The sequence below is a fragment of the Ursus arctos genome, unplaced genomic scaffold (assembly GCF_023065955.2).
Source record: "Ursus arctos isolate Adak ecotype North America unplaced genomic scaffold, UrsArc2.0 scaffold_1, whole genome shotgun sequence".
NCBI lineage: Eukaryota > Metazoa > Chordata > Mammalia > Carnivora > Ursidae > Ursus > Ursus arctos.
In genome coordinates this window covers 91,100,666-91,127,174 of record NW_026622763.1, presented here as the reverse complement: position 1 = coordinate 91,127,174, position 26,509 = coordinate 91,100,666, and the positions used below count along the sequence as shown (strand labels likewise).

At 46.8% G+C, this 26,509-nt stretch overlaps 1 protein-coding gene across 1 annotated transcript in view; it reads right to left on the bottom strand.

Moving 5' to 3' along the window:
- Positions 1-24,145, bottom strand: part of LOC113250446 (sterol 26-hydroxylase, mitochondrial) — a 35,071-nt gene extending 10,926 nt beyond the window's left edge. Inside the window, exon 1 of the mRNA XM_026491930.4 lies at positions 23,352-24,145. Coding sequence (XP_026347715.1) covers positions 23,352-23,615 — 264 coding nt within the window. The 5' untranslated portion in view covers positions 23,616-24,145. The remainder of the gene's footprint in view (positions 1-23,351) is intronic.
- Between the last annotated feature and the right edge of the window lie 2,364 nt (positions 24,146-26,509).

Here is a 26,509-nt window from a genome sequence, read left to right as displayed (position 1 = left end):
GTTGGTACCCTGATCTCAGACTTCCAGCCTCCAGAACTGTGAGAAAATAAATTTATATTGTTTAAGACACCCATATTTTGGTGTCTTATTATTATCTGTCATATTTTGTTATAGCAGCCAGAGAAGATTAATACAGAGCAACCAAAAGAATAAAACACTTAGGAATAAATTTAGCCAAGGAAGTGATACACTCGTACACTGACAGCTACAAAACATTGCTGAAAGAAATTAAAGAACTAAATAAATGGAAAGATATCCCATGTTCATGGATAGGGAGACTTAATATTGTTAAGATGGGGTACTCCCCAAAGTCTACAAATGCAATCCAATCTTCACCAAAATGCCAATGACCTTTTCTGTAGAAATGGAAAAATCAATCCTAAAATTCACATGGAACTGCAAAAGGCCCTGACTAGCCAAAAAACTATTGAAAAAGAAAAACAAAGTTGGAAGATTTACACTTCCTAATTTTAAAACTTACTACAAAGCTACAATCATCAAAACAGTGTGGTAGTAGCATAAGAATACACATAAAGACTGACAGATAAGAATTGACAGTCCAGGGGCGCCTGGGTGGCACAGTCATTAAGCGTCTGCCTTTGGCTCAGGGCGTGATCCTGGCGTTCCGGGATCGAGCCCCACATGAGGCTCCTCCACTAGGAGTCTGCTTCTTCCTCTCCCACTCACCCTGGTTGTGTTCCCTCTCTCGTTGGCTGTCTCTCTCTGTCAAATAAATAAATAAATAGATATATCTTAAAAAAAAAAAGAATTGACAGTCCACCATCTATGGTGAGTGGATTTTTGTAAAAAGTGCCAAGACCATTCAATAGAGAGAAATAACAGTCTCCTCAACAAATGATTCTGGAACAACTAGATAACCAAGTGCCAAAGAATGAAGTTGGACTCCTACCTCACTTTATATACAAAAATTAACTCAAAATGAGTCAACAACCTAAATATACGAGTTAAAACTATAAAACTCTTAGAACAAAACATAGAGGCAAGTCTTCATGACCTTGGATTTGACAACGGATTCTTCAATTTGACACCAAAAGCATGAGCAATAAAAGAAAAATAAAAAATAATTAGGACTTCATAAAAATTTAAAATATTTGCACATCAAAAGATATTATCAAGAATGTGAAAAGACAATTAATAGAATGGGAGAAAATATTTGCAAATCATATGTCTGATGAGAGTTTGATATCCAGAATGTACAAAGAAGTCTTAAAAAACTCAACAATAAGAAGACAGCTCAATTTTAAAATGGACAAAGGACTTGACATTTCTCCAAAGAAGACATACAAATGGCCAATAAGCACATGAAAAGACATTCAACACCATTAGTCATTAAGGAAATGCAAATCAACACCACAGTAAGATACCATTTCACACTCACTAGGAAGGCTTTAATCCAAAAAACAGAAAATAACAAGTTTTTGGTGAGCATGTGGAGACATTGAAACCCTTGTACATCGGAATTGTAAAAATGGTGCAGATGCTATGGAAAACCATTTGGCAGGTCTCCAAAAAGTTAAACATTGAATTACCATATGATCCAGCAATTCCACTGCTAAGTATATGCCCAAGAGAAATGAAAACATATGCTACAGGGCGACTTGGACACGAATGTTTATAGCAGCATTATTCATATTAGTTCAAAGGTGGAAACAACCCAAATGTCATCAGTTGATGAGTGGATAAGCAAATTGTGGTCTACACATACAATGGAATATTATTCGGTCATAAAAAGGAATAAAATATGATACATGCTACAACTTGGATGAATCTTAAAAACATGTACTAAGTGAAAGAAGTCAGACACAAAAGGTCATTTATTTTATGATCCTTTTTTTTTTTTTAAAGTAAGTTCCACACCAGCATGGAGCCCAATGCAGGGCTTGAACTCACGACCCTGAACTCAAGACCTGAGCTGAGATCAAGAGTCAGACACTTAACCGACTGAGCCACTCAGGCACCCCTGTAGGATCCTTTTTATATGATTTACCTGGATAGGCAAATCCATAGAGACTGAGAGCAGATTAATGATTATCGAGGGGCAGTAGGAGAGAGGAATGAGGAGAGATTAATTGGTGACAGGGTGTTTACCTGGGGTATTGAAAAAGTTGAAAACTGAAATTAGGGCGAGGTAGTGGTTTTATAATATTGAGAATACACCTGAATGTCACTGAATTGTACACTTTAAAATGATTACTTGTATTATGTGATTTCCCCCTAAAACAAAACAGAACAAAAAGCCCAAAAGTTCGTGATACTTAAAACCTCCAGGGGTGCTTGGGTGGCTCAGTTGGTTAAGCGACTGGCTCTGGATCTCAGCTCCGGTCTTGATCTCAGGGTCATGAATTCAGGCCCCAGGCTGTGCTCCACATTGGGTATGGAACCTACTTAAAAAAAAAAGTCTCCAGAGCCTCAGCAAGAACTTGCTATGCACGAAAAATAGCCCCTCAGAAAAGAGAGCGCAGAAAGAGGCTAAGGGATGTTGAGTTGGTTCTTCCTTGGCTCCAGGGTTTTCTCTCTTGTAGATCAAGGAGGAAAGAGAACCAGGGGCGCCTGGGTGGCACAGCGGTTAAGCGTCTGCCTTCGGCTCAGGGCGTGATCCCGGCATTCTGGGATCGAGCCCCACATCAGGCTCCTCTGAGAGCCTGCTTCTTCCTCTCCCACTCCCCCTGCTTGTGTTCCCTCTCTCGCTGGCTGTCTCTATCTCTGTCGAATAAATAAATAAAATCTTAAAAAAAAAAAAAAAGGAGGAAAGAGAACCAGACCAACTTTCCTTTCTGTGGTCAGCTCCTAACCCGGGATAAAGGATCAAGCTTTGAGGGGTATTTGTGGGTCTGTTTATTTGTTCCGGGAAGAACACAGGGGCAGAGTCTCTGAGAATGCCCTCTGTTGTGCAAAACTACTGTGTGTACAACTTTCCAAAAGGACAATTTGGCAGGCGAGACATATCAAATCCCCGAACAGAATCTTTTACACAACAGTTCCATTTTAGGGGTTTATTCTGCAGAACTAATTCAGGACGGGCATGATATGTAGTGATAGATATATTTGGGAAAGCTTTACACATACAAAAAATCTGAATACATAATGGTAAGGTCCAGCAAATTTGTATCATATGAAGCCGTATGTTAGAACACCATTCAGCCATTAAAAATTGTTATAGGCGTGTTTGTTGATAGAGAAAGGTATGCATATTTGTTCATTTATTTATTTATTCATTTTTAGATTTTTTATTTATTTGAGAGAGAGACAGCATGAGCAGGGAGAAGGGGCACAGGGAGAGGGAGAAGCAGACTCCCCACTGAGCAGAGAGCCCGACGTGGGGCTTGCTCGATCACAGGACCCTGAAATCATGACCTGAGCCGAAGGCAGTCACTTTTTTTTTTTTTTAAGATTTTATTTATTTATTTGACACAGAGAGAGAGACAGCCAGCGAGAGAGGGAACACAAGCAGGGGGAGTGGGAGAGGAAGAAGAAGGCTCCCAGCGGGGGAGCCTGATGTGGGGCTTGATCCCAGAACGCCGGGATCATGACCTGAGCCAAGGCAGACGCTTAACGACTGAGCCACCCAGGCGCCCCCTGAAGGCAGTCACTTAACCAACTGAGCCATCTAGGCACCCCCATATTTATTTTTAATAAAGGGCAGGTTACAAAAGAGAGTATATGGTATGCTTTCATTTTGTAAAAAAATGTATATGTTGATGACACGTCGGGAGAAGTCTGGAAATCTATTCACCAAGGGTAAGCAAACAGGGATAATGCTTACTGATCACTAAGACCAGGTGTGCATTTATGTATTCATTTCACAAATATTTATCAAGCACCTATGTGTACAAGGTACTGTGACCTGTGCAGGGCTTGGGGATGATGGAAGCTTTGGATTTTCTTCTTTTTGTATCTTTATATCTTCTGATTTCTCTACAATAAACACGTGTTTGTGTGTACAGAATATTGTTTAATATCCTGCAAATTATGTCAGCCACGTCGAAATGACATTTTCTCCTACAGGTGGTCTGTAGTCATAAATAATTAGCACGTAACTCATATTTATGTGATTTTTTCCAAAAAACAAGAGTAATTTTTACAGGCAAAACGTGCCCGTTGCTGTCATGTGTTTTCGTCTCGTCCACAGCCGGCAGGATCAGTGCAGGGATCAGGGACTGCCTGGCAGGAGACTGTTCCAGTTCCAGCTCCAACACTAACAGGCTTTGTCACTTTGTTGGATGACAGCTTCACTATGGCACCCTCCCGACCTTGCACGTATCCATGCACACAAAGGAGTCTTCGGGGCTCAATACCCTGTGACCCTCCCGGGACACCAGAGGACAGGAGGCCGACCAGGAGCCACCACGAGACCAGCACTTGCCTCCCTATGTCCCCTGGGAGGCCATCAGGAGACCGGCAGCTTCTCCTCTGGGCTCCAATGAGGTGCATGCTTTCTGCCCCGCCCCCCTCAGGAAAGAGCTGCAAAATACAACCCCTCCCCCAGCTGCAATCTAGAAGGGGCACCTCCACCACTGGGTACCCCTTTTGCTTCGGGGTTGTCCTTTTGCACGTGTGGGGCAAGGATCTTGGGGAGCTGGCATTTTTGGCTTATTCTTTTCACTCCCCATGTAAGTAATGAACTGTCAAAATCTAAACGTGGCCTGTTATATCTTTACCAGAAAAATCAGTTACGTCTTGGCCTTGCCTTATCTAATGTGTGACCTGGACACATTTGGTGCTCAACATGGGGCTGGTAAAGTCCCTGTTAGAGGAGCGCCTGGGTGGCTCAGTCGTTGGGCATCTGCCTTCGGCTCAGGGTGTGATCCCCAGGGTCCTGGGATCGAGCCCCACATCGGGCTCCTCCACTGGGAGCCTGCATCTTCCTCTCCCACTCCCCCTGCTTGTGTTCCCTCTCTTGCTGGTTGTCTCTCTCTGTGTCAAATAAATAAATAAAATATTTTTTAAAAAAAAGTCCCTGTTAAAGAAGTGGGACCACTTGGTCAGGTTTGGAGATAAAGTAGAACCCATGATCTAGGAGCACATGCTCTGGGCAGGGAAGGGCCCTCCCACTGGCGGATGGCATGGGTCAGGGTAGGAGAGAGAAGGTGGAGGAGTAAGGGTCTTCCCACCGTCCCATCCAGCCTGTTAATAAAAGGCCACTGAAGAAGCACCTGCGTGGCTCAGTCACTTAGCCTTCCAACTCGTGATTTTGGCTCAGGTCCTGATCTCAAGGGTCATGAGATGGAGTCCCAGGGTGGGGTCCACGCTCAACTGGAAGTCTGCTTGAGCTCTCTCCCTCTGCCTCTCCCTTCACAACCCCCTCCTGCTCGCTCTTGCTCTCTTTCTCTCAAATAAGCAAATCTTTTTTTTTTTAAGATTTTATTTATTTATTTGACAGAGATAGAGACAGCCAGCGAGAGAGGGAGCACAAGCAGGGGGAGTGGGAGAGGAAGAAGCAGGCTCATAGCAGAAGAGCCTGATGTGGGGCTCGATCCCATAACGCCGGGATCACGCCCTGAGCCAAAGGCAGACGGTTAACTGCTGTGCCACCCAGGCGCCCCATCAAATAAGCAAATCTTAAAAAAAAAAAAAAAAGGCCACTGAAAATTGAAATTAACCGCAAAGCTGCCCTTCTGTTGGAGCTGTCCCCCTGAGCTGCCCCTTCTCCCCCGACCTTCCAGCCACTGCCCACTGAAGTGCCTGAGTGAAACCCTTTGGTCTGTGTTTCTGTAAAAAGTGACTGATGGTTTGGGACAAGAATGGCAGCCAAGAGAGAACAAAAGGGAAAGGGATTCCGTGAGAGGTCCACGAGATGATTCCTCCTACAAACTTGCAAAATGTGTAACCGGTATTGAGACGTCTCCCTGACAGTGTTCCTAAAGTGTTAGGAACATTCCTCTGATGTCTCAACTTTTCATTGTATAATGACGTCTTGTTGGTTGGCAAGTGGAAGGGCTCAGTAGGAATGACTGGTAAGATTCAGAGTCCGCTTGCCAAGTAGTTTTGGAAACAATGTTGGTAGAGCGACAACACGGAATCCCTCTGGCAGCCAGAGAAAAACTGCGGTCTTTTACCAACTAAAAAGCGGTATATTCCTGGGGCGCCTGGGTGGTGCAGTCATTAAGCGTCTGCCTTTGGCTCAGGGCGTGATCCCGGAGTCCTGGGATCAAGCCCCACATCAGACTCCTCCACTGGGAGCCTGCTTCTTCCTCTCCCACTCCCCCTGCTTGTGTTCCCTCTCTCGCTGGCTGTCTCTCTCCATCAAATAAATAAATAAAAATCTTTATAAAAAAAAAAGGCGGTATATTCCTGATATAGAAGTTGCACCTGTGGGGCGCCTGGGTGGCTCCGTTGGTTAAGCGTCTGCCTTTGGCTCAGGCCATGATCCCGGGGGAGGGGGGTGGGGTCCTTGCTCAGGGGAGAGCCTGCTTCTCCCTCTCCCTCTGCCTGCCGCTCCCCCTGCTTGTGCTCTCTCTCTGTCTGTCAAATAAATAAATAAATAACATCTTAAATAAAAAGAAAAGTTGCCCCTGCAAAAAGGAACCACAGCACCTGGGGTTTCACCCCACTGCTCCTGACAAATTGGCTTACATGGGTTTTTTAAACCCTCCTCACCAGCTGATGAGGTCACAGCATCCATTTAGGAAAAACACAGTGAGACCCCACAGGCCAGCTAGCAAAGTCTGCAACAGGATCCTGGCAGGCAGTAGCAGACCCAGTGGATATGTTTAGTGACAAGGTGACAAGGGTCAATGACCATGGTCTCTGAGAGCCCCGGCTAGTTGTATTGGTTTTTAGAGCAAAAGGGGAGAGGGGCCCATAAAATGTTTAAAAAGCATTCCACAGTTGTTCCTTCCCCTTCTGTATCACCAAGGAAAGCAACACTGTTTCCATCGCACATGTGGCTGGGGCTGATGCCCTTTCATCAATGGCAGTCAGTTCCTCAGAGACATACTGAAGTCCCCTCTTACAATGAGCAGGAAAGGAGAAATTAGGGAACGATTTGGGCAAAAGCCTAATGGGACTCTGGAAGTTTGGTTGCACCAGGTAGCCGATGAGAAAGCCACACCAGTTCCGCCGGATGAGAAGGAATGGAAATCAACATGTCACCTAATGACCGACCCCATGCTTCTCAGACACCCTGGCCATGAGCACAAGCACCTTAGCTGACGGAGGAAGGACAGGTGAAGACCGATCAGGGTTTGTTGCAGTGGATCCTTCCATCCATAATAAACCATATGGGATGACTAGGGAGGAAACTGTAACTTCTCTTAGGGATACTGTAACCTCAGCTGGATTTATAATGGAAAACATGAGTGCCTGGATGAGCAGAGAGTCACTTATGGTTAGTTTGAGCTGTTTGTTCAATGGGCACCATCAGGCTTTAGAGAACAGTTAAATCTGCTCTTGCACCCCAAAGACAGGCTCTAGAAAACAATCCATCTCTGGGCAACAAACTTCCCAGAATGGAAGCCTAGACACAGAGGAAGGTCAATGCCCCTCGGGCTAAGGCGGGGGGTGTTACAGATTGAAATATGCCCTTCCCACAAATTCATATGTTGAAGTCCCAACACCCAGTACCTCAGAATGTGATCTTGTTTTGAGACAGAATAAAGAAGTAATCCAGTGAACACAAGGGTGCGCCCAAATCCAATATGACTGGTGTCCTAAGAAAAGGAAATTTGGATGCAGACGCCCATGCATACAGGGAGAATGGCAGGTGAACATGAAGACTGTCTCCTGCCAGGCAAGAAAAGAGGCCTGGAAAAGATCCTCCCTGCACAGCCCTCAGAAGGAGCCCACCCTGCCAACACCTTGATTCAGGGCTTCAGTACATTTCTGTTGTTTAAGCTCCTTGGCTAGTGGTCCTTTGTAACGGTGGCCCTCGCAAACTAACACACAGGGACAACATAGGAACACAGGCATCCAGCGTGTAGGACCATATGGACCTGGTTATAATGCCAGGGTGACGCCAAAATGAAGACTGAGGGTTTGTCCCAAAAGGAAATTCTCTCTTGCTACAAGGCCATGAGATGGCTACAAACTGAAAGACCCAGGTTGTAACAGGGGAGAATCCCCAGTCGCCATTGGCACTTACTGTGGGAAAAACAGGACGAGGGCCAAGAGGATCAAGCCACCCTCGCTGAGGTCTATGCCATTTGGAGCGGTGCTGATCCAGTACCTCCACCCCCCCTCCCCAGATCTTACCCCTTCAAGAACAAACAGGACTAAGGCAGAGGCCCAAGTCCCTCCTGCCCTAAGGAGGACCAGGGTTCTTATTCATTCACTGGCTAAAATGTGTTCGGGACTTGATGGCAACACAGGTTGTCAGAATTTTTCAGCCTTTTTTGGACTCCGGGGCACTAGTCATTGTGATGCTGAGAAATACCCATGGGCACAGCTGAGAAATCACTTCAGCTGGATTTGGAAGTGACTCTCAGACTGGACAATGGACTGATATAATTTTGTGGGCATATTAGTCAGGCCTTTTTAGAGAAATAGAACCACTGGCTGTATGTATATATAGAGAGAGATTTATTTTAAGGAATTGGCTCATGCAGTTGTGGGGGCTAGCAAGTCTGAAATTTATAGGGCAGGCCAGAAGGCTGGAAATTCCAGCAGGAGGTGAGGTTGCAGTCTTGAGTCTGAAGGCAGGCTGGAGGCAGAGTTCCTTCTTCTTCTGGGGACATTCAGTCTTTTCACTTAAGGCCATCAATTGATTTGATGAGGCCCACCCACATTATGGAGGGTAAACTGCTCTACTCAAGGGGTACTGATTTAAATGTTAACACACCTATAAAATACCTTCACAAAAATATCTAGACTAGCATTTCACCAAATACCATAACCTAGCCAAGATGACACATAAAATTAACGATCCGTGGGTGAGCCTTTTTTGAGCCAATACACGCTCCAATGGTTGTCATGGATACTACTGACTGTATTGTGTTAAGTATATCTAATGCTTCTCTACACTGTAAGGGATGTTCCCAGTGGGGAAACACCATGATTAGAACAGTGGTAGTGGGTCGAGTGGACCACCAGGAATCCACCTTTTTCTCTCAGCCCAGTCATATGTTATCAATAATCAATAAATAGTATAGAATTCCAGGGAGAGGGAAGGGGTACAAGGGAAGATCACCATCTTGATCAAAGAACTACTACAGACAAACACGATGCTTAAGAAAACAGTCAGGGGCACCTGGCTGGCTCAGTCCAAAGAGCTTGCGACGCTTGATCTCGGGGTCATGGGTTCGAGCCCTGCCTTGGGTGTAGAGGTCATTTAAAATAAATAAATAAATAAATAAATAAATAAATAAATAAATAAATAAATGTATTAAAAAAAAAAACCCGAACGACCCAACAGTACAGATCGCCCTTCCACCTGGGTCAACCCTCACGAGCCCTCTGAGCTACACGGGTCAATGTCTGACATGCAGACTGAGTTCTGCAGCAAAACGATGTGGTCACAGGATACTGGTTCTCCAGGGTCTTGGACGTGCCCTTGCCTGACGTCAGCTCCCGGAATACCCCACGTGAGAGACCGTTACTGGCTTGCTACCGAGAGCTGGTGCGCATGGAGAGGCCGACGCAGCAAAGCGCGGCTGTGCCTGGTATCCCCCTTGTGAGATGGGTCAGAGATGAGAACGCCAACAAAGTGGGTATGGCCTAACAAGAATCCCTTACTACGGGGCAGTGGTACATCCAGGGGCATCGTCCACCAGCCATTAAGTGGTTAGACAGCCCTGAGATGTGCTGATTCAGATGCAGGGTCTAGGCTAGCTCCTCAGATTTCTTGGGGGCCTCGCCACACTGAGGTTTTTTTTTTTTTTTTTAAGATTTATTTATTTATTTATTAGACAGAGACAGCCAGCGAGAGAGGGAACACAAGCAGGGGGAGTGGGAGAGGAAGAAGCAGGCTCCTAGTGGAGAAGCCTCATGTGGGGCTCGATCCCAGAATGCCAGGATCACGCCCTGAGCCGAAGGCAGACGCCTAACAACTGCGTCACCCAGGCGCCCCCACACTGAAGTTCTTGACAAAGCCTGGGACTGGTTCATGGACAGATGAGCTAAGTTGGGGGCCACGGGGCATACTGGGCTGCTGCTGCTGTGTAGCCCCAAAGAAAATTGCTTACAACCATGCTCAGAAAAGAGAACATTCACTGTTCAACAGCCAAAGTTGTGAGCTGTGGTTCTTGTTCTGGAAAAGCCCTCCCAAAAATGCACCTTGCTACATTTTTCCCTTGGTTCCTGACAGTGTGGCTGGCGCTTGGCAGTGGAATGCCTGGATGAACAAGTCTCAGGCTCTCTGGGAAGGAACGTTATGGTAGCAGATCACACGAGACCCATAGCCTCTGTCCATGACCCAGGTGGATGCCCGTGGCAAAGGTTTCCTTGGATGAACATCAATGGAATCAGCAAGCAGACGGGACCTGTGATACCCATGCAGGGACCCTAGCCACCTGGGTACACCATTGCACAGGGCATGGTAATCCATCTACAACTCAAGACTGGGCCTCCACACAGGCATAGTGACTCCGGCACGTGTAGCCAAGGAAGCCTGGCAAACATGTCCGGACTGCTCGCTAGACAGTCCAGTGGTAAAGGAAATGTGGGGCCACAGAGTGAGGGTTACCAGCCCTGGCCTGTCCTGGCACACGGACTGTACAGGTTCCCTACCATCCTCTCGAGAGGCATGGATAACCTGGAAGAGACCCAAGCCACATAATTAACTCTTCTCATTCCACCATTTTTCTTCCCACACCTACCCCTTGGAAAACCAAGGCTACTGGAATTTGCACGCAGCAAGAAGAGTCAGGGAGTGAACGAGTCCAGCTTGGTGTTTCTCTCGCCATCAGCTCTGTTTGCCGCTCTTGGGCAATAATAGATATTGATGATAATGGTCATGACTATGGGGTGACAACTTCTCAGACGGTCCTGCCATGGGGGCTCGGAGATGTTCTAGAATGTAGTTGGTAGATAAGGAAGGAATGACCGCGGCACCTCATGAGAAACCAGGGCTCGTGTGAGAGTGAGACACAAAGACTGGGACAAAGAGGTGAAGCGATTGCTAGAAGAAATGGTCACACTGGTCACATGGTTGTAGAAAGAGGAATACCGCTGGCTTGTGGGAGATCAGGGGTCATCCTTTGGAAGTTGGAGGTGCAGGAGGGACTATTAATCTCTCTCTCTCTCTCAGCATCTGTCTACAGACAAGACAGCATCTAACTGACCTCTGGCCAATTTAACCCAGACTGCCACCACCCTCGACTTGACCACGGGCCGAACAGAACCTCAATCTAAAAACTCTTAGGAACTCCCCCGGAGACATTGATTTCAGAAATGGTCAGCTTCCAATAAAGATAACAGAACAAGATTAAGTTTCTGGACACGGATTTGGTCTCTGTAGCTTCATCCTGTTACCGTTGGCCCCTTTTGTTCATTTGTCACGGGCTGCTCTAAACTCGAGCACGGGTGGTAATGGGCAATAGTAATGGCCATAACTTCCTCGGGCTGGCTGAGGCGGGGCATGGCCTCAGTAACAGGCCTAATCAGCCTCCAGGGAGGGGCGAGTGTGGTGACTCTCATCTGAAGTTGTTGAAGACGAACGACCGATTTGGTATGAGCTCCTATCAGTAGAACTGGACTATTTATCTGGTGGGGTATTCACATCGCTGAGGATTCTCTCTCATATCTGGATATGGGAAAGGTCAGAGGAGAATTGTGGAGCTGCCCCGTACATATCCATGCACGCGATGACTTGAGCCATACCTTATGAGTTTTGGCAGAACACTCTGCCATCTTCCTGGAATATGAGAGAATGTTCTATAAGGAGCTGCTATAAGGCTACTTCCTACTCACCTTCCTAATCTCCCCTGGGAGGTTGTCATGAAACAGTTTCTCATCACCTCCCAGGTTCTGAGGAACTGCTGGCTTTCTGCCCACCCCCACCCAGACAAGAGCCACAGAACAGAAATCCCCTTGGCTGTCGTCTAGAAGGAACAGCTCAGCAGCGGGGTACCCTGTAACTCACACTGTACTCATCTGGTGGGGAAAGCTTCAGTGTAGTCCTTCTGAATGCGTGGGACGAGGTTCAAGGGCAGCTGGTATTTGTCTGTTCATTCTTCCTTTCACTATGCAAGCAATAAAATGTCTACATCTAAAAGTGGCTTGGTGTATCTTTACCGATTAAATTAGGCCTTAGCTTTGCCTTTTCTTCTCTGACATTTCACCAGTTGAACAGGAGAACTGTACTATTAGTGGATCCCAAAGGTACACGGTGGCTAGCCATATGTTAAGGTCAATAACTCAAGGCAGGTCCTCATGGCCATTACCCACATTTGAGGCATAGTGCCTAGAATGTACTAATCCACTTCTAGCATGGGATAGTTACCTGGGCCGTGCAGACAGGCTGGGGCGGGGACGATGCACTCTGTGTACTATGTTGTACACAGACTCATTTTTTGCTGTTGCAAAGGGCCATAGCCTTCAGATTTTTAAAAGATCGGGGACCTAAACAAATTTAGGAAACTCAGCTTTGGGTTGTGATAGAGATTCGCTCCTTAACCAGATTCCAGTCACGCTCCCCCCGGCCCTCTTCTCAGCTAGGCCTCAGCTGTAGCCGAGAAAGACTCGAACAGACCACCACAGTTTCTAACAGCTCAGAGCAGCATCCCTGGGACGACCTTCCTCCCTAGAAGAAAGACCTGCCTGAGAAAACTCAAGGTTGCCAAAAGAATTTCCTGTTTGTTCCAGTCAACACCTAAAACTGAGGCCCCTGTCTCCAGTCTCTGAGGAAATGTAGGAGTCCAACTTTGATAAGCACCAGTTAACAAACCAGATGAGTTTCATGTGGACCAACTGCCCCATTTCCTGCTTTTGTAATTTTGCATTTCCCTGACTCTGCTCAAGCCCCCACCATCCCGCTCCCCACTCCCTCACTCTCCTTCTAAAATGCCCGGTTACCCCCTCCCACACGCACAAACCAGAAGGGAGTTTATCTCTTTCCCCTCCTGTCACTCATCACTGAATAAAATCTGTTTTCACCACTCTAATGTCCACCACGCTTATCTTGGACAGTCCTGTGTACCTTGAAAACTCAAAAAGTAATACTGAGCCCCAAAGCGGAAACCACACAGACCTCCATCCACAGAGGGTTGAAGGACACATCGGGACGTAGCCCCACAGTGGAATATTAGTCAGCCCTGAAAAGGAGCAGAGTCCTGATACCGGCCACCACATGGATGAACCGTGAAAACAGGAGGCTAAGTGAAAGGAGCCTCTCACGGTAGACCACACAGTCAATGAGCCCAGTTATACGAAATAGCCAGAATAGGCAAATCCACAGAGAGAGAAAACAGATTCGTGGCTGCCAGGGGCTGACGAGGGAAGGGGGCCCAGGTGACACCACAGAGCACTGGGTTTCCTTCTGGGGCGATGAAAATATTCTAAAATTGATTGGTGACGGCTGCACAAGTCTGTGACTCTCCTAAAAGCCACGACATTGTTCAATGGGGTGGAAGATATGGCACGTGATTTTATCTCCATAAAGCTGTTACAAGAGACAAAAAAGAAAAGAAGAAAAAGAACATTAAAACCATCTCAAATCTCCCCTAGGAAAGACCGATACCACATCGCCATGGTCTATTTTCCTACTTGATGGCCTGTTCAGTTTACTGACTCACGGACTCCACAGGGAGGCTCTTGGCACAGCAAAAAACCCCCAAGAAAACAGCAAATAAATAGCCCTGAGGACAAAAGCAAACTCACCAGCACCCGTACTGTTTTGCCAGTATCAACAAGCCTCCCCTACAGGTTGGTAGCCAGCAGCTGGAGAAACAGGAGAGAGGTGACTGTCGGCACGGGTCGCTCCTTTGCCTCCACTGACAGATGCGGCAGAAAGGAGGCCCACGTGGGGTCAGAGGTGAAGAGGAGCCCCGCTGGGACAGTCATGTCTCAGGCCTGTCAAAGTGTCATCAGGAATTTCGCCCCAACCCTGTCCCACAAGGGGAATTCACATTTCCGAGAGACAGAAGGTGCTAAATGATTAACGGCATTCCCCGGTTCTCCTTGCTCTCAACCTGGCCTTGAATGACCCCTGAGACCAGACCAAGCCCGTGGCTCCACGTGGACTTGGGATGAGCAGCGTTACTTGTATTTTTTATTATGAATATTTTAATGTGGACAGTTAAAGAAAATAACGTTATAAATACACATGTACCCACCCACCAAAATTAAGAACTGGTACTACTTGTCATAGTTGCTTCAAACCTTTTTCAAAAATGAAAACACTTAAAAAAGAAAAGAAAACATTTCAAAGTCTCCTTCTTATCCTTCCCTTCACACTCCCTTCCCAGAACAACCACTATCCTGAATTTGAAATGTATCCTTCCTGTCAATGTTTATATAATTTCACTACATCTCTATGTGTCCAGTGACAGCCTAGAGTATTTTTGTGTGGTTTTCAATTTACAGAAACAGTATTCTACTGGACCTATCGTTCTATAGTCAACCTTGTTTTTGAGTTCTATGCCGATACATTAAAAGCTTGCGCATTCATTATGACTGTCGTATATTGTCCCATTGTAGGACTGTATCACAATTTCTTTAACCTACTCATGGGCATTGAACGTGGTTCTGAATTTTTGATTTTACAACCAAAGCTGCAAAAAAAAAAATGTGGTGCATGTGTGCAGCCACTACTGCAGTAATCACAAAAATGTCTGTTTTTATGCCAGAAGACAGAACTGTCTTAAGTCACCAAGACACGTACTGGACCACAGGCCGTAAGAATTTCCCTCGGACTTAGGACTCTAGACAAACAATGGGCTGAGGGGAGAGGGTGATCCAAGAAAAGGCACTGCCTGGAACGCCCTCAGAGGGGCTGTCGGGGCAACAGAAGCACCGCCCACCCGCCACCTGCAGCCCTCACCCACCCAGAGGCAAACCGCGGTGTGCTGAGCGCACTTTGCCTGCACACTGGGCTGGTCACGGGCAGAATGAGTATTCCACGAACAAGGACTGTGCCTTCAGCAGTGGACGCGGAACTGGAAAGAGGATGGAGCACAGAGGTGGAAATCGAAAATAAGGACCCGGAGCCTGTACCCAAACAAGGTACAGGAGGAAGGGCCATCAGAGGACCTCAAAACATTATGGTTGACCAGGAAGCACGTGGTCAGCCACGCATTTATCTCCTGCTTTCCAATCTTTGGCTGTTGTTGTTGTCTTTTATTGTAATAGGTAATTTCATTGTCACAGGGAAAACCTGGGGGAGGTCCAGAGTAGTCCTGCAATAAAAGACAAGATTTCCTCCTAACTCTCGTCTCCAACACCAAGACCCCACACAGAGGCAACCATCATTACCAAGTTCTTATGCATCTTCCCAGAGAGATTTTATGCACTTACTAAACATATATATGTATAATGTAGTTTTGTACCTTACTTTCTTCCCATCTCTTAGCAGACAACTCGTATTAATACACACAGAGCTGCAGTCTGTTTCAGCAGTTGCATAAAATTCCATCGTATGAAGATACTATAATCAATTAGTCCCTTACTGGGACATGTACGTCATTCCAATCTTTCCCAATCAGAAATACTGCTACCTTGACTCTGTATTCTCTTTGACCACAGAATTTTATCTGTAAAAATTCTAACAGTGCAGTTGCTAAGTTAGTATGATTCCCACTTTTGACCGTAATATCTGGTTTCAAATTTCCCATCCCTGAGGCTTCAAAGCCATCCACCCAATTTGGCCATAGTCTCAAGGACAACCTATCATGTCTGCCAGATGACACTGAGAGCCAAATAACGGTAACTAGAGGATAATCTCTGAAAGGCTGGATGGGAACAGGAGTCCTGGGGCAGAAAACCCACCTAATCAATGGTATTAGCCAACCTGAAGAAAGAATGTGTTAACAGAATGGGAGCGGCCATTATAAAACCCAGAAGAGGGGAGCCAAGCAGCAAGAATTTGGCAGCATTCATCTCTCAAGAGAGATACTTAATCTAATGGACAGGCACCAGAGATGCACATTCAACCAGGTTTCTCCAAAGCCTAGATGAAACTTCCTTCCATAGGATTCTACTCCTTTCATTCTGGGGTCTCCACACACAAGCAGTCTACTAATGGAATGACTATATTCTCTCCCTAGGTACCTGGACCCTAGGAAAAGGATGTGGCGGATTAAAGATGACCAAAGATTTGTCGACACCCTTCCCATTAAGAGGCGAGGTCTATGTCTTCCCCTCTAGAATCTGGGTGGGCTCTGTAACTGTTTTGATGGGTAGAATACAGTCGAAATGACGCTTGCCAGTTTTTAGGTCCAGGCCTTAAGAAACTGGCAACGTTCACTTCCTATCCCTTGGAAAGTCACTTTGAGGGAAGCCAGTACCCTGCAAGAAGTCTGACCATCCAGAGACCACACTGTGAGGAAGCCCAGGCTAGCCACATGGAAACAGAGAAGGAGAGATACTCAGCTGCTGTGGCCAAACCAGTCCAGGCACCAAACATGCGTTTGAAGAAACTACCTTGGAAATTCCAGGCTCAGGAGTCATGACGTGGGGAAAAACTGAGGAAGCCAGCCAAAAGCCAGGCCCGAGGCCCGGAAACATGGCCCCACTCGAGCCATCCCAGCCATTGCCAGCCATTCGAACTGAAGCCCCCTTACACTGTGAAGCTGAGATAAGTCAATTCCGATGCTCAAATTCCTGACCCCCAAAATCAGGAGTAACAAAATGCTGTTTAAGCCATTATGTTTTGGGGCAGGTTGTTACATAGCAATAGATGACTAGAATATGAGGTTTCTGTGTGATGGAGTATTAAGGTCCCCAAGAGGGCCAGCTTCTCCAGGAAATAAACATGTGGGCGCTCCGGTCCACAATTTGTTTCTGTCTGTTTGGCCAATGCTGGTCAGCCCCTAATAGTCATCCCATGCTGAATGTGCTGATAAAATTTAGTTTCTGAACTTGAAAAGCTGAGACCTGAAGGGTCGGGCTTACTCCATCTGCCCACCGCCCTCACCATCTCTTCTTCGCTCCATCTAATGTCGCACAACTCAGACCGAAGAGCTGAGGAGAGCCTCACAAACTTCACCACCAGGTGCAGCCACTGCTCGGTGTCCCTCACAGTCCTTTGGCTGCTACGTGAAATTTATTATTTTTTATTTTTTACTTTTTTTAGAGAGAGAGAGAAAGAGCAGGGAGGAGCAGAGAGAGAAAAGGAATCTCAAGCAGGCTCCACGCCCAGCACAGAGCCCAATGTGGGGCTCCATCTCACGACCCTGAGATCATGACCTCGGCCGAAGTTAAGAGTTGGACGCTTAACCAACTGAGCCACCCAGGTGCCCCTGAAATTTATTTTTCATTAAACATTGCTGAGAACTTTCCCTGTACCCAGGACTGTGTCTGGCACTGGGAGACTCAGAGGTGGGAAAGACATAGGCCCGGCCCTCAGAATTTACGAGCCCAGCTTCTAAGCCATGTGAACAGGTAATGGTATAAAACATGAGCACCTGAATATATAAGACAAATATTAATAGACCTAAAGGGAGAAATAGGCAGTGATACAATAATAGGAGGGGACTTTGATACCCCCCCGGACAGATCATCGAGACAGAAAATAGATAAGGATATATTGGCCTTAAATGACACAACAGACCAGACGGACTTATTGGACATATACCGAACATTCCATCCAAACACAACAGAATACACATTCTTCTCAAGTGCACATGGAACATTCTCCAGGAGAGATCACATGATAGGCCACAAAACAAGTCTTAACAAATTTAAGAAGATTAAAATCTTATCAAGCATCTTTTGTCACCACAAGGGTATAAAATTAGAAATCAATGATCAAAAAAAAAACCTGGAAAATTCACAAAAATGCAGAGATTAAACAACAGGCTACTGAATAACCAAGAAGAAACCAAAAGAGAAAATAAAAAACACCTAAGGACAAATGAAAATGGAAATACAGCATGCTAAAACTTAAAAGAGGAGGGGGTGCTTGGGAAAAGGAGGCCGGGGCCTCGAATGTCCCTGTAAGGAGTTAAAAGCTGATTCCCCAGGCCCTGTGGGGATTCCTGAGCAGGGGAACCACACATGCTTTTAGGGACACAGACACGGCAGTGATGCATGCATAAATTACAGGGGCAGACTGCGCAGCACGGGAGACCGAGCAGGAGGGGGCGCCCGGGCACCATTCCTTCCCACAGTCCCCACGGGGCTGCTCCTGCTGCCGGCCGAGCCACAGCCAAGCAAGGAGGCTGACCTGGCGCTGGAGCGGCCGGAGCTGCTGGAGCTGGACACGACATCCTCTGCGTTGGGCAGGACAAAGCCCGCCAGGTGCAGAAGGTCACGGATCATCTGGCCTTTGATGCTGACGTCCAGTGGAGAATGCGAATGCAGGCTTCAGGGAAAGGATGGAAAGAAAGGTAAAAGCCAGAATGTATGGGATGCAGCAAAAGCGATTCTAAGAGAGAAATTCATGGTGATAGAAGCTTATGTCCAGAAACAAGAACGATCTCAAATAAACAACCTAACTTTACACCTTCAGGAACTAGAAAAAGAACGACACACTAACCCCTAAGTTAGCGGAAGGAAGAAAACAACAAAGATCAGGATGGAAATAAATAAAATAGAGCCTAAAAAGACAACGAAAAGTATCAATGGAAACAATCCGCCTCACAAATGGGCAGAAGATCCGAGTAGACATTTCTCCAAAGAAGACATCCAGATGGCCAACGGGGACAGGAAAAGACGCTCAACATCACTCATCATCAGGGAAATGCAAATCAAACCACAATGAGATAGCATCTCACACCTGCTAGAATGAACCTCAAAAGGACGAGAGATGACAAGCGTTGGCAAGGACGTGGAGAAAAGGGAACCCTCGCGCCCTGTCGGTGGGAATGCAAACTGGTGCAACCCTGTGGAAGTGTACGGAGGTTCCTCAAGAAATCAAAAATAGATTACCCTGTAATCCAGCAATTTCACTCTGGGTATTTATCTAAAGAAAACAAAAATAGTAACCAAAAAGATCTATGCACCCATGTTCACGGCAGCATTACTTACAAGAGCCAAGTCCTAGAAGCAATGTAAGTGTCTGCTGATGGATGAACTGATACAGAAATTATGGTGTATATTGGGGCGCCTGGGTGGCACAGCGGTTAGGCGTCTGCCTTCGGCTCAGGGCGTGATCCCGGCGTTACGGGATCAAGCCCCACATCAGGCTCCTCCGCTAGGAGCCTGCTTCTTCCTCTCCCACTCCCCCTGCTTGTGTTCCCTCTCTCGCTGGTTGTCTCTATCTCTGTCGAATAAATAAATAAAATCTTTTTTAAAAAAAGAAATTATGGTGTATATACAATGGAATATTATTCAGCCACACGAGAGAAAGTCATCTTGACATTTATGACAACATCGATGGACCTCGAGGGCATTATGCTAAGTGAAGTAAGTCAGAGAAAGACAAATATTGACTGATCTCTCTTCCACGCAGAATCTAAAACAAAACAAACAAAACCGAATTCATAGATACACAGAACAGACTGGTGGCTGCCAGAGGGGGCAGGTGGGAGGGGGCGGAACGGGTGGAGGGGGTCAAAAGATACAATTTTCCAGATACAAAATAAAAAAAGTCCTGGGGATGTAACATTCAGCCTGGTGACTATAATTATTAATGCAGTATTGTATATTTGAACGTTTCCAAGACAGTAGATCTTAGAGTTCTCATCACAAGAAAAAAAATGTGTAATTATGAAAAAAAGAGAGAGAAACATGCATGTGAAATGACAGTTACGTGCACAGGGCAGTGTGGGTCCCACAGTAAGACCTACAGAGTACATAACTGGTCTCATCATTCTCTGGGCTGACCTCTTTCAAAGAAATCACTTTAATATAAATCTCCATACAAATTCAAATTCAATGGATGTTCACATTTCATTTTTCTAGCACTCTTGGTATTATTTAAGAAAGAGAAAGGAACTGCATGTATGGACTAGCACGATTTTCACATGTCCCAATCCCCACTCCACCCCTTAAGTCCTACGACGCTTCTCTGAGCTGATATTATTATTTTTGTGCGTGATACACAGTTTTCGACAACTGACGGTACAGGGGATATTATGATCAGCCGCCCCTATAGCAACTCCACTCCTCTGCCTTGTGCAATCCTCACCTGGCTTAGGTGGGAGGGACCCCAAGCCCCGCTTTAGAGGCGAGCCTGCGCGTGTCTAAGCTACTTAGAGTTTGCCCCTGGCCACTATGATGGGTTCAGAGGCGGACAATTAACCCAGGTCATCTAACTTCCGCAAGACAGCATAGCTACCAGAACTGCAGAAAAACAAAACTATAGCTTTGATGATCTCATGAGGCCCCAGAGCAAACTCTATAGCTGAAGCGTATCCAACTATTACACTTTTGGGTTCTGTGAGCCAATAAAGCTCCTCGAAGCCAGTGTGAGTGGCAACCAAATAAATTTGAACTCATGCACAGTAGGTCACTGAAATGTATACTCTGTCTCAACAGGGGTATTGGCTGGGCTTTAGGGATGGGCAGCTCTCCGCTCTTTATTAACTCACACCAGCCACATGTAGCAGGAAGGGCTAATATATTTTCCATCGATGCCCTGGGAAGGTTCATGCGACTCCATATCTCTGGGATACGAGGGCTGGAGCCAGGCGGCTCTCCTCAATCCTAGCCCTGGCTGCTCCTTTAAAAGGTTACACATGGTTCATTCCCCCTTCTGTTTACCCCCCCCCTTCATTCTTCCCTTCCTTCTCCTACCGATCTTCCTATTTCTTACGTTCCATAAATGAGTGAAACCATATGATATTTGTCTTTCTCTGCTTGACTTATTTCACTTAGCACAATCTCCTCCAGTCCTGTCCATGTTGCTGCAAATGTTGGGTAATTGTTCCTTCTGATGGCTGAGTAATATTCCATTGTATATATGGACCACATCTTCTTAATCCAGTCATCTGTTGAAGGGCATCTCGGCTCCTTCCACAATTTAGCTATTGTTGTCATTGCTGCTATGAACATTGGGGTGCTTCAAAGGGGACGGGGTGGGGGATTGGGATAGGCCAGTGATGGGTATTAAGGAGGGCACGTACTGCATGGAGCACTGGGTGTTATACACAAATAATGAATCATGGAACATTGCATCAAAAACTGGGGATGTACTGTATGGTGACTAATATAACAAAATAAAAATTATTAAAAAAATAAAGTATAACTTGAAAAATAAAATAAAAGGCTACACATGCCTGGGCTCTTGGGTGGCTCAGTCGGTTAAGCAGACGACTCTGGATTTATTTCTAGGAATCCATCTCAAAGAAAGAGTAAACGGGGTGCCAGGGTGGCTCAGGTGGTTAAGCATCTGACTCTCGATTTCAGCTCAGGTCATGATCTGAGTGTCGTGAGATCGAGCCCCACGTTGGGCTCTGTGCTCAGCATGGTGTCTGCTTGAGAGTCTCTCTCTTCCTCTCCTTCTGCCTCTCCCCTGGCTCTCCCTCTCTCTCAAGGAAATAAATAAATAAAATAAAAGGCTACACATTCCTGGCTTTCTCCTGCTTCCTCCTCCACCTTCTAGGAGGGTCTAAAATTTCTTTGGTAGTCACTGCTCCAGAGATAATCCTAGGCAAAACTTTCCAGTAAACATTCACTAAGAAGTGATGAGAAATTCTTAGTCACCACCCTCGGGGCATTCCCTGCGCCACTCATATTTCCGGAGGTTAAATCAAGTAAGAAAAGTTTACAGGACTCTGGTTTCTTGGTTTTACTTGGTTTCTTGAAGCTGAGCCCGGAAGGAATGATTTTGTAACCATCTCTGAGTGCCTTGGGAGCTGCCCACCAAGTCTTGGAAACAGGAGCTACCAGGGAAGGGCTCAGAAGACAGCAGCAGCCCGATTGGGTGCAGAAGATGCAGGTGCATGGAAACTGGTCAGGTTAGTGCTTCAAAGCCTCAGAGTCATTTCCCCCCTCACCCTCAACTCCTGGTCCAGCTTGGTCTGGAGGGTGGCTCAGATACGTCCCACCCGAGCCTTTGTCCCCTGAGGTCCTCCCTACCTCTCCTGTCTGGCCCATCCTACTGCACACACCATAACCTGGACAGTGTCCCTTGGAGGCCATCTTCACCCCATGCCTGCTCGAGGGCCCACGGCAGCCCCTCAGAGGAACTAGGGCCCTCAGGCTGACCCGGAAGGCCCTCCTCAAAGGCCTGTCCTATCCCCAGTGCCCACAGCTCCTCTGAGTTTTTGACTACTGACCAGCACGGCTACATGGTACCAGCCTGCTCACCAGCCCAGCCAAAGGCTTGCCTGTTCCTCTTACCAATCACTGATAACCACACATGTGCCGAGAGGACAGAGGAATCAAAGGTCCCACTCAGCCCCCAACCCTGGACAGGCTTCCCCTCTCAGGGCACTCAAGTTCTCTTTCTGAAATTAGCTGTTTATTGACTTGTTCATACCCCTGTCCTCCTTCTTCCCCCAAAGGAGCATATAAACCCTGGGGTGTAAGCTTCCAACTAAGCATATAAACCATGAGGGCATTGGCCACCTTTCAATGAATCCCAGCACTTGGAAAAAGGCCTGGGGCAGAGTAGATGGGTTTATCCTTAGTAATAGTCATTAGGAAGCCAGATCCCAGATGAATCTCTTCAGTTCATTTCCTAAAACCTCTCCAACTAAACCCACGTTGGGTTTTCCGGTCTCTGTCGGTTGACAGTGGGATATCCATCCATCCCTGCCTCAGTGTTCCACTGGATAAACTCTTCTTACTGGACACTGATTCCTTAGTAACAACAACAACAAATGCACCTTTTCCTTAACGTCTATGACTGCTTTCACTCCCTGAGAAGTGACATTTTTCTTTCTATGGAAAAACCTATCTTGCAAATTGCTGGATGCCTGTAATCCTCCCCGAAGCCACTTCCTTTGGAAGAAGTCTGTGGTAGCCAACATTGTCCCAGAATTAACTAGTGGTTCTACCCCATCTGGCAGCTTGGACGATGGCATCTGTCATTCTGTTACCAAGACAGTTCCAGCCTCTCTCAAGCTCCGTTCGTTTTGAACCTGGCCCCCCAAGTCACCGCCTCCCTGGTGCCCTCCCAGTGCATACCCCTCCTGGACCTGTTCATTTCAGTCCAAAGGCTTCTGTGCACTCTTCACACAGAAGCCCTACAGATGTCCAGTCTATGACCCTAGCTCCAGTGGGTCCTGAGCTAAATCCTCGTGTCCTTCACTTTTTTGTCCAACATCTCTCCATCTCCAGCTTCTCTGTCCTGGTGCTCACCCCCCCCCACACCCCCGCGGGCGCCGACCGCCCCCACCCCCACCCCGTACCTGGAGCTTGTGTAACCGCAGAACGTATCCTCGCACTAGCAGCTGGAATAAGAAACGCAGCTGCCCTGGCCCTGGAACCTCCTCCAGGGTCCGCAGCCTCCGGTCGCCAGGCCCGTTTCCAGGAGTCTCAGCGGTAACCGGGACGGCGGCGGGGATCGCGGCCTTGGCTCTGGCCCCGTGTGGGCAGAAGCCAGGGGGGGCCACCCGCGTCCCCAGCAGCGCCCACCGCAGCCTCGCGCCCCGCAGCGCAGCCATGCGATCCATGGCCCGCGCCGCTGCGCCTTTGCACGGCGAGTGAAGAGCGTCTGGAACCCGCTCAGAGATCGATCCGGAGGGGCGGGTTCAAGGGCGCCAGAGGCCGGGGGTGGGCCGGGCGGAGGCCGGCCAGGCCCCTTACTGTTCACTTTTCCTCGCGGTCCTCAGTCTCTCCAACGGGACCTAACGAACACACAGAAGCCACCTCCTCCAGCCGTAAGCCTGCGGCCCGGGGCAGGCGCCGGCCAATGCCGGGGCAGAGGATGAACCCCGGGATTTATCGAGACCTCCAGAGCGCCGATCGCGGCCGCCTCTTCCGCGCGTCCCCACCTTGCACTTCCGCGGACTCGCAGCGAGAACCTGAAGTTCTTTGGTCTGTACTTTGATTCGCAGTACAGCAAAGTTCTCGGAAGCCCGGGCCGCTTCCAAGGCCAGGAAGCCCCAGCCAGCGAGCCGGGCCCTCGTCTGACCTGCAGGTTCGCCACCGCACAGCGCCCTCGCCCCACCGGTCCTCGCTTCCCCGAGAGCAGGAACCGGCTGCTGAGATTTAACTGGCCTCTGGCTTTTCCTAATGCCCCCCCCCCCCAGCCCCGAGTTGGTCCCGGAGCCTGAGCGTCCAGCTACGAGAGAAAAGAAAAACAAACAAACAAACAAAAAAGAACCCCAAAAAAAAACAAAGGAAGCAAATTCAGCAGAGCACAGCAAAGAAAAGAAAACCAGCCCCGTGTCCAAGGTCATCTGATTCCTGGGGGCTGACAAACAAATTTAAATAATAGGGATTTGTTAATGCAATTCTCTTCCCTCCACGCTCCTAAGTCAGCTAAGGCAGGGCTTTTCAGACTGTAGGTTGAGCCCGGATTTAGGGACTGCGACCAGAGGTTTTTTTTTGTTTTTTTTTTGTTTTTTTTTTTTTTAGATTTTATTTATTTATTCGACAGAGATAGAGACAGCCAGCGAGAGAGGGAACACAAGCAGGGGGAGTGGGAGAGGAAGAAGCAGGCTCCTAGCGGAGGAGCCTGATGTGGGGCTCGATTTCATAAGGCCGGGAAGGCCGGGATCACGCCCTGAGCCGAAGGCAGACGCTTAACCGCTGTGCCACCCAGGCGCCCCAACGACCAGAGTTATTTTTTAAAAAGATGGAAAAGAATAAAAAAGTTCAGAAAATGCTGCCAAGAAGAAAGAGTAGTGTTTCGTGAATCCTTTGTCTCCTATATATTCAAAGTATATTGAAAAGTTATTTCTATTTCAAAAAGTTAAAAGCAGGATGGTAAAGCTTGTTCTAAGAACATTGGAAGAATTGCTATTTCTAAGCAGCCAGAGGGAGAAAGGGCATATTAGGTTCCAAGGGGCAACAATTAGAGGGTCAGTTAATGCGGCTAGGTGTGGATTTGCTTTTATTCATCCCACCTGGGGCCATAAGGGTTCTTAAATCTGTGACTGAAAATCTTTCATCAGTATGGGAGTTTTTCAGACATTATCTGTTCAAACATTTCTTCTATCGCAGTCCTTTTTTAAGACTTCAGATTATACCTGTGTTAGACCTTCTGGCAGATCCTTCCTGTCTTTTAACCTCTCTTACGCATTTTTTTTAAATTTTTGTTTTTTAAAGCAGGCCCCACACCCAGGTGGAGCCCCAGGTGGGGCTTGAACTCAGGACCCTGAGATCAAGACCTGAGCTGAGATCAAGCGTAGAGGTCCCTTAAGCGACTGAGCCCCCCAGGTGTCCATCCTCCGCATTTTTTAAAATCCTCTTGTCTCTTCTAGCTCCTTAATTCTCTATTTGGCTGTGTCTAACCTGCTGTTAAATCTGTCCATTGAATTCTTAATTTCAGCTATTGTATTTCTCAGTTTTTAATTTTGATTAGTTTTTTTCAAATCTATGTCCTTTTTTGGTATTTCTAGTTTTATGTCAGAATTCTTAGCTTTATCTTTTATTATCCCCTTATATTTCGTCAACATAGTTGTTTTAAGAATTATGACTAATAACTCCAATATCTGGGTACTACGTGAGACGATTTCTATTGTCCTTTGTTTCTAGTGGTTTTGTTCATGTTGCCATCTTTCTTCCTGGGCCGGGTGCTTTTGATTGTGTGCCAGAAAAATGCATTCCTTACGTTTCTGGGGAAGCTCATTTAAGCTTTAGGATGATTTCATTTTCCTCAGGCAAGATTTACTTTTGTTTCTGACAGTTGCCTGAAGGCATAAGCAACCCAGGATCAGCCTAATTCAATTTGGGAGTGAGTCTTTGAAGCCAAGCAGCAATTCTTTAGAAAGCCAGTCTAGTCCAGTCCTTAACCATTTTGGATCCCAACCAAAAGCTGGGTGTAAGAGATCATGGATTCCAGGGTTTCTTCACCCAGCGCTGTGAGGCTAAACAGCTCAGCCTCCTCTAAAAAAGGGAGGGTGCCTGGGTGGTTTAGTCGGTTAAAGCATCTTGGGTCCTGGGATCAAGTTCTGCATCAGGCTTCGCATTAGGCTCCCTGCTCAGTGGGGAGTCTGCTTCTTCCTGCTGCTTGTGTTCTCTCTCTCTCTCTCTCTTGCTCTCTCTCTGATAAATAAATAAAATCTTTAAAGGAAAAATAAAACACACAAAAATTAAAAAAAAGAAAAGAAAATGGGTAATACCACTAATAGGAAAGTGGTCCTTAATGCCTAACGTACCTCTCTCTGGGTTTCCGTCTTCTGGTTCTATTGTCTATTACCTTGTGTGTTCGCTGATGCTGATGCTTCAAGTAAATGCTTGATGTATTTGTAGTCATACAGCTTTTCTAGCTATCCTTAGAAAGAAAGTCTGATATCAACAGAAGTAGATATCGGATGTATGCTTTTATCTTTATTCTTTCCTCGCCCCCTCTGGATTCATTTTCTTGATATTTTATATTTTTTAAACTTTTTTTTTAAAG